The 7473-nt window shown below is 45.4% G+C and overlaps 3 protein-coding genes across 3 annotated transcripts; 2 read left to right on the plus strand and 1 right to left on the minus strand.

The window, feature by feature from the left end:
- Positions 1-291: 291 nt before the first annotated feature.
- Positions 292-2974, plus strand: F4807DRAFT_466077 (uncharacterized protein; the record flags this gene model as incomplete). The annotated part of the gene is made up of 2 exons (XM_048002348.1): positions 292-1197; positions 1256-2974. 2 exons carry the CDS (start codon positions 292-294, stop codon positions 2972-2974), a joined length of 2625 nt encoding a protein of 874 aa, XP_047848579.1.
- Positions 2975-3390: 416 nt separating this feature from the next.
- Positions 3391-4174, plus strand: F4807DRAFT_466078 (uncharacterized protein; the record flags this gene model as incomplete). The annotated part of the gene is made up of 3 exons (XM_048002349.1): positions 3391-3810; positions 3864-4031; positions 4088-4174. 3 exons carry the CDS (start codon positions 3391-3393, stop codon positions 4172-4174), a joined length of 675 nt encoding a protein of 224 aa, XP_047848580.1.
- A 382-nt stretch (positions 4175-4556) lies between these two features.
- On the minus strand, positions 4557-7090 carry F4807DRAFT_466079 (P-loop containing nucleoside triphosphate hydrolase protein; the record flags this gene model as incomplete). Its single annotated transcript, XM_048002350.1, has 2 exons — positions 4557-6527; positions 6575-7090. 2 exons carry the CDS (start codon positions 7088-7090, stop codon positions 4557-4559), a joined length of 2487 nt encoding a protein of 828 aa, XP_047848581.1.
- Between the last annotated feature and the right edge of the window lie 383 nt (positions 7091-7473).

Genomic DNA, 7473 nt, shown 5'->3' on the forward strand with positions numbered 1-7473 from the left:
TTATCTCAGCGAGCTCAGACCAGAGCCCCGCTTTTGCTTTGTACCCTTCTAGCCACACCAATTTTTAACCAATCAAAAGCGCGCACACAAAAGCAGGATCTCTGGTCTGAGGCCCAGTGGTGGTTTTTTCCCTTCAAGGCCACACGCTCAAAACGTTATTTCGCAAACGTTTACATTTATTTCTTTCGGGACTTATTCAAAACACCTTTATCGTTCAATTACGTTATTCTATATTTAACACGATTTTCTAATAATCAATACGACCGCTGGTTGTTATTTTATAACATAATCATGGATTTTACCTCTTCGTCGGCAGCCCCTCCATCATCCCCTCCGCTACCCCCTCAATCCACTCAACAACATACTTCACAGTCACCTTTACCTGACCCTACATCGGAGCTATCCGACATTCCTACTATTACACCTACCGTATCTGCTTTTGATGAAAACGATACGGATGAAGACGACACCGATCCAATTCCCCTAAACGAGAGGCCCTCCCCAGACCAAGTTGTGGACGAGACGATACAGTTTTGGCATAATAAATGGCGAACTCGTGCCTATAATATTGAGCGCTTCCTAGAAGGCTGTATTCTATCACGGTCAGGGTCAAGAACTCGCGCAGTAAATAACGTATTGAAGAAGCCCTCAATACAGAAGCGTTTAGAGGAACTTGGTATTAGGATACAGTTCAAAGATGACGCGGATCGAGAGATCGCAGACATATCTGCCTTCCGGGATGAACTTTCTGCCTTGTTATCCCAAGATTCTTTCAGTAAATTCGACCCTGAAGCGTTCAAAGCACCCGACGAAGGGCCTTGTGCCATCAAAGACGTCTGCAATACAGAGTGGATTGAAAACTCTTTCCGGCAAGCTGGGTCCCAAATACTCGCTAAATCTCCTCGAATTGCTGCATTTCTATCGGCGATTCTTGCAAACCAACGGGCTGACTGGAAGTCTTATAATTCCGGCAAAGCCAACGCTTCTTTTCCGGTTGCTAGGGCTTATTTAATTATGGCATTGATATTGAATAGCCAAGCACCGTACCGGTCTAATTTCCTACCTCATGCGATTGGTATATACCTTCATAGCAGTGGGGTTCAGCGTCGAGTAATAGAAACACTTGCTCGGTTCGGTATAAGTTCTGGTTATAAAGCAGTTACGAAGCAGTTGAAACGAATGGCTGAGCAATCTCGGGTACGTTCTGGTAACTTGGATTCTCATAATACAGACTTGTGTTTAATAAAGGAAACAGCTTAATATTAAACGAGTTGCTCATGATCCAAGTGCCGTATTTGTGTACGACAACTTCAACTTCAAAGACAAGATCAGAGATCTTAGTTTAGGTCGTAAAAGCGTTATGAGAAACCTGACTAACTGCCTCATTGTTGCCAGCCCTGATGTACACGGTCCTTTTCTTCAGTCACAATGGCATGCTACAATCCCTTTCAATCGAAAGTGGCTTGCATCTTACATCATGCCACCACCAGAATGCGAACCTGAGGCTATAAAATATCTCATGGTTGATTCGGTTCGATCGGTTTTGAACCTATCTTCTCTTGAAAAGGTCGCCCCCTTTCCTGAGCTCGCTAGACCTCAACATAATGTCAGTTATGTCTTACAAACACCTGCTATTCATGAAAACGAAGGGGAAATAGCGGGTGTATATCGAGTTCATGATACCTTGTTTCATAAAATACTCGAATACAAGGAATACGAAGACCGACTGACAATAATTCACGGAGACCAGAAAACCACATCTTTTATTCGAGCTATCGTGGCTGCTCAGCTTGAAGCCAGAAATGTTTATGACCGAAAGCAATGGATACTTCCTGTGCCAGCATTTTTTCATATCGTTCTTAACTTTATCCACTTGATTTTCCGTACATTCTGGGATCCATTGATCGAAAGAGACGTACAGTTTTTTGGCCGTGGCCAGCATATTAAAAAGGACCACGTTTTATATCATCATGGCCTTCCGTTATTGAGAGACGCCTTCAATTCTCGTATCCTCGCTTTCTTAATACAGAATCTTGTTGACACTGGCGTCTTACATGATGATCAAATCCGTCCTGGTTCTATACGGGAGGCCTTGGCGGGTATTGACCCCGCACTGATCGAGCAGAGGCTATCGGTGATTCAAGCTCAGGTGTTTGGTTCCCAGGCCTGGAAAGGCCAGTATACCGAAGAGAAAAGCGACCCTATCGATGTTGAATTTCGAAGTCTCTGCCGATATATGATAGTTATTAGCTATTTGTTAATGATGGTAACCGCAGTGCAGCTTGGCGACTACGGCGTATTAAGGCAGATCATCCCCCAGTTACCCCTCTTTTTTTTCGGTGCAAAGTCAAATAACTACGGACCGGAGATGTTATATTTTGCTTGGCTCCTTCACACAGACGTCACGGAACCAGAATTAGCTACGGGGATCCTTCGATCAGGACTTGTTCGGTGTACCACTGCCGGGAGTGGGTGGAAAGCTATCGACCTAGCCTTGGAGCACATCAATGGTGCTTTTGCCATTGATATCAAGAACAACAAGAACTCTACTCGCAATGTTTCCATCATGTTCGATCACTTGTCCGTAATAGGGCCATATACTGCTTCTATTCGCGGCACCTTAGAACGCAGTCTTAATACCACCCAAAAAGGTCGACATACCACACCATCAACTAACCGTGATGTGATGGAATACGCCTGTAAAATATATGTCGATGGTGATACTAAGAGGCGTTTAGATGGGTATAGTATATCCCACTCTCCATATGATGCACCAGATATCTTGTATGAAGGTTTAAAACATCTTGCAAATACGAAAATCGACGAGTTTAACATGAAAGTGGTCCGGCCTATTCGTGCGTCGACTCAACAAAATATACCTGCATTACGTACAGAAGACGGCTTCGTTGAAAGTAATGAAGGCCGGCGTTTATACGGATCCGATCAAGAAGAGGATAGCGACAGTGACGAATGACGATAGCAATACAATTAATTCATACATTACGCAATTCCCGCAGTGTAAAACAGTGATCGCAGGGTTAGCAATAGCTTCAATACTAAAACCGTTAGCCTACTAATAATGTATAGTTATATAATCATACTAACCTCCAAAAAAAGAAAAATGCGGCATCATAGTGCTGCCGGTGCTATCACAATTGTCACAGCAGTAATCTGATTGGATATTTTCTGTCACATATTTGATGTGATTTTTAAACTGTCTTAGCCCTACTAGAATTCACACGATTTCGCACTCTTACCTAGCTGCTGCCTAGGTAAGTGTGATATCATTTGAAAGTGCATATTCACTTATATATAAGTGGTGTTTCGTCTCTTCGATCATGTTTCTACTTTTCTTCTTCTTTATTATTATTTTTTCCCTCATCTAAAGCCATGTCTCACACGTTCGATCCCAACTTTTTCGTACCCTATTACCCAAGTAGTCAAGAAGGGGGCCAGCAGCCCCATCTCCCCCCCCCTTCCCACTCCTCTCCTCCTCCTCCTCCTCCTCCTCCTCCAGGTAGGGACGAGGAAGGCGGAGATGACTCCTCTTCCCTTTCCGCGCCCCCATTTATCGAAGAGGGCGTTAACTGGCCCCCCTGCGTCCCCTGTGCGTTTGTTCTCTCGAATGGGGATTCTGATGATCACCGGTGTCGCAGGCAGGCAAGTGCGAGGGCCAAGAGGTGCCAACACTGTCGCGATGCCAAGTTTATCTGCGATTCAATCGAGGAGACTTGCGACCCAGCTGCTCTGCCTCTGGCAGAGCAGCTGGGTCCCGCGTTGCATCGATTCATCACAGACCCTACCGACGAGGTAATATTTTATCTTGTCGTGTCTTCTTTTTGCTTGATTTAATACCTCGCTAGAATCAATACGCGTATGAGGAGGTAGCTGGTCAATTGCGAGACTTCCTGCCTGCGAAGCCCCGTCGGCGAGCAACGTCAGCACCGGCACCGGCACCGGCACCGGCGGCGATTTCAGAAGAGACCGCCGCCGCCCTCGTCGAGCATTTGCGGTCGATTGCCCACTCCCTTGTAAGTCATACTACCCTAATTATTATTATATATAGTAACGTTTATTGGACTTGTAGGAACGGTTATCTAATACTGGTATATCTGTTCGGATAGTCAGCGATAACGGTTCGGATGAAGAGGGTGGGCATATGGAAGAAGATTAGGAGGGATTAAGGGGTAAGAAATGAGATGGGAGTATCTTTTTGGGGTAGTAGGCTTTATACGGATAGTGGTGTATCATACGCATGTTTTTATATAGGCATTTTGTAATGATATCGTTGTTTCTTGAACAATCGAAGCATATTCTAACGATTTTATACGTGACCTCATTCTGGTCTTCGTTGTACAGTTTCGACGTCAAAATGGAATACTATAAATAGATCCTAGTAAGCAAGATCAAATTTTACCAATAAGAAGCTTGCTTGCCCCATTAATGTCAAACATTCACCAATAGCAAGTCCCGATAACCCCACATCTCCACTATTACTAAACGCGATTTTCTCAACGTCGCGTCGCGTCAATACGCTGTAGTTTCGATAGATCGAATTAAGCTCGCTTTCTTCTTGGTAGATCTGGACTAAGCGGCTCTCTGCTGCGTTTTGGTGCCTTGAACACAGCTTGCGTATATGGCGTGCTTGATTCACCTGCGACGGCGAAAGTAGGTATGCGGTTTGATGGCGTCGCGCTTAGATTCGACAAAGAAGGTGTATTGCGAAGAACTGGTGTCCCTTGTTGAGATACAGAAGATCCAACGCGACTTAAAGGCGTTCTAAGCATATTGGGCGTTGAGGGTTGTCTTTGCGTTGCTTGTCTTCCTGCTGTTTCTCCAGGCGTTGACGCGGGCGTATCATTTTTATTATCCCTCTTGCGTTTCTGAGCGTCGAGATTTTCTCTGTACTTAACCAGGGCATTCTGATAAATATCGCCAACTTCAGCATGCAGCAAGCCCCCGAACTCCTCCCGTCCGTCCCAGCCACTCTGGATTAGGATATCTTCGATGGAGTGTTTGAGGTTGCCTAGATTAGCATCTCTATCGAAAACACCAGCTATTTTCCATTGAATCTTATTCGGCATAAATATCTCCCCAGGTATTTTCATCCGGCAGCCCAGCCCGGCATATAACTGTTCCGCTTGTTCGTCACAAAATGCTTGAAGTTCCTGCCATGCAAACCACTGCATGGATCCTTTCCTGGGGGCGAGTTCACTGGGTGGCTTAGGGGGGGGTCTAGGAAGCCGACCGAGTCTATGAAGACACCCATTACAGCATACCGTCGGGTGGACCTCCATTTTACCCTCCACGTTATCCCCTGTTGGCTCTTGCAAGAACTCCAGAGCATATTTCCTGAAGCAAGTGGCATTGACAAACCTATATATGTCAGGATAAGCAGCATTCAGATTTTCCCTGGATTTGAGCTCGGACTTTGTCCACTTAACAGGCGTAATCATACCGAACTGCCCGAGCTCCGGATCTACCACAGATGTGGCCACGCCGTCGACAGTTTGAGATGTCATAGAATCGAAATCCATCGGAAAGAACCTCGCACGGGTATAGGTCGAGCTATCAGATCCGCTATCGTCGACTCTTGTCATATGCTGCAGATTGCTTGGTTTATGCTTCGGCGGTCTCCCTCTGCGCTTTGGTTTCACAGGTTCTGCTACATCGCCTCCTAAAATAGTAAAATACCAATAAGGAGGGAAAAAGTATGCTGTGCCTTGGGTTTTTCCATCTCGAACAGCTCGACCGAACCTTTGTAATAAGTCTGCAAGATTGCCAGAAGCAAGAGGCCCAAATTGCACAACTCGCTTCACATTACGGATATCCATACCCATCCCAAGGGCCACAGTAGCAAGCATGATTCGACAAGGAGAATTCTCTTCTGAAAAGTCTTCGTATATTCGCTGTTGGTCTTCGGGTCGAGTATCCGCGTCATATCGTTGGATAACGCGTTCAGCCTCGCCAGAGGGCAGACCAAGCTTATTAGCCTCCGAAAGTAAATAATGACGAGCGGCGATAAGCTTTTTCTTACTGTCTATAAAGACAATGGTCTTGTCAATGGCTTCGGGGGCGTCGCGTCTCATCCCACTAATCAGAAAGAACAACCGTCGGTAATCTTTAGCCAGACAACCCTTATCTAATGGCTGTATGACAATGGAGATATTATGTCGGTCACTAGTAGCTCTGACAAAATACAATTCACCATTGCCCGTACCTTTTCGGCGGAAGCCAGCGCTAGACAACACGAAATCTTCTGCCTCCTTACTTAACGTCGCGGTGCACCCAAACCAAGGCACTCTCCTGGGAATGAGAGCTCTCATTTGGTGAATATTTGGGTATGCAGTTCGGAAATCTTTCCACTGATGTACCATATGGAGCTCATCAATAGCCACGAATGCTATTTTCTGATTAAACTCGGCATTGCGAAGCAAATCAAAGAATTGTTTCTGGGTTGCCTGTTCTGGTCCGAGAATAACATGGGTAAATCGCCCCTGAATCAAGCCCTTCCACATATCATCATCCTATTAAACAGTAAGTAATTATCTATATATAAATAATATTTACTAACCTTAACAGTTTCATCAATTATCAGAAGTGGACGCGCCCCTGGTATTCGAGCAATAGTATTGAACTGATCTTGTCCTAGTCGCTTTAACGGACATATCTGTACGGTTACCTTGTCGTGCATAATAACGGATACAGTCTGTAGGACAATACTCTTCCCATATCCGGTCCAAGCAACAAGAATAGTATCGCCATGACGGAACACGACGCGTTGGATCGACTGCACTTGGCCGGCCCTGGGTTGAAGCCTAGGTATGCCTTCGATACGGCTACCGTTTAACAGGGCACTAGCTACGGCATGTACGAACCGATATTCCAAATCATATGCGTGTTCTTCGTTTCTTTTAGGCCGTATGTGTTCGAAGAGGTATCGGATACAGTCGTGAGATGGAACCTCTGATACCGTCTGGCTAGTTAGACCATCTAACTTTTCAAGGTCGGCAATCAAACGAAAAAGGTCCTCGGACGTAGGTCTAGCAGGTAATATGCTAGTTCTCAAATTTGGGATCGATCGGTGCATTGGTTGTGGTGTTATCGCTTTCGAGCAAACGGCTATTAGGTGTGTGGTCTTGAATTTTCGACCCTCGAAGGCTGGGATATCTTTGGGTTACGTTTAAACGGTATTTTAAGTAGCAAGAAAGCTTCAGGTTGCCTATCACTAGCCCCGAGATATATTTTCTAAGGCATATTATACGTGGTTGTGAAATAATGTATATTTGAATTTTGAGAATAGCTTCAGTTTGTGGTCTTGACCGGGGTTTTTGCACCACTTGGCCTCAGACTAGAGTTTGAGGAAAGCCACGCCCTGCCCCACAGATACATTGGCACGGGCCATGCGGGCCACGCGCAGCGTGGCTAGGTGTGGCTAATTCCTCAAACTCTAGTCTGAGCTAGCTGAGATAA

This window comes from Annulohypoxylon truncatum, assembly GCF_022578515.1.
Source record: "Annulohypoxylon truncatum strain CBS 140777 unplaced genomic scaffold F4807scaffold_103, whole genome shotgun sequence".
Lineage (NCBI taxonomy): Eukaryota > Fungi > Ascomycota > Sordariomycetes > Xylariales > Hypoxylaceae > Annulohypoxylon > Annulohypoxylon truncatum.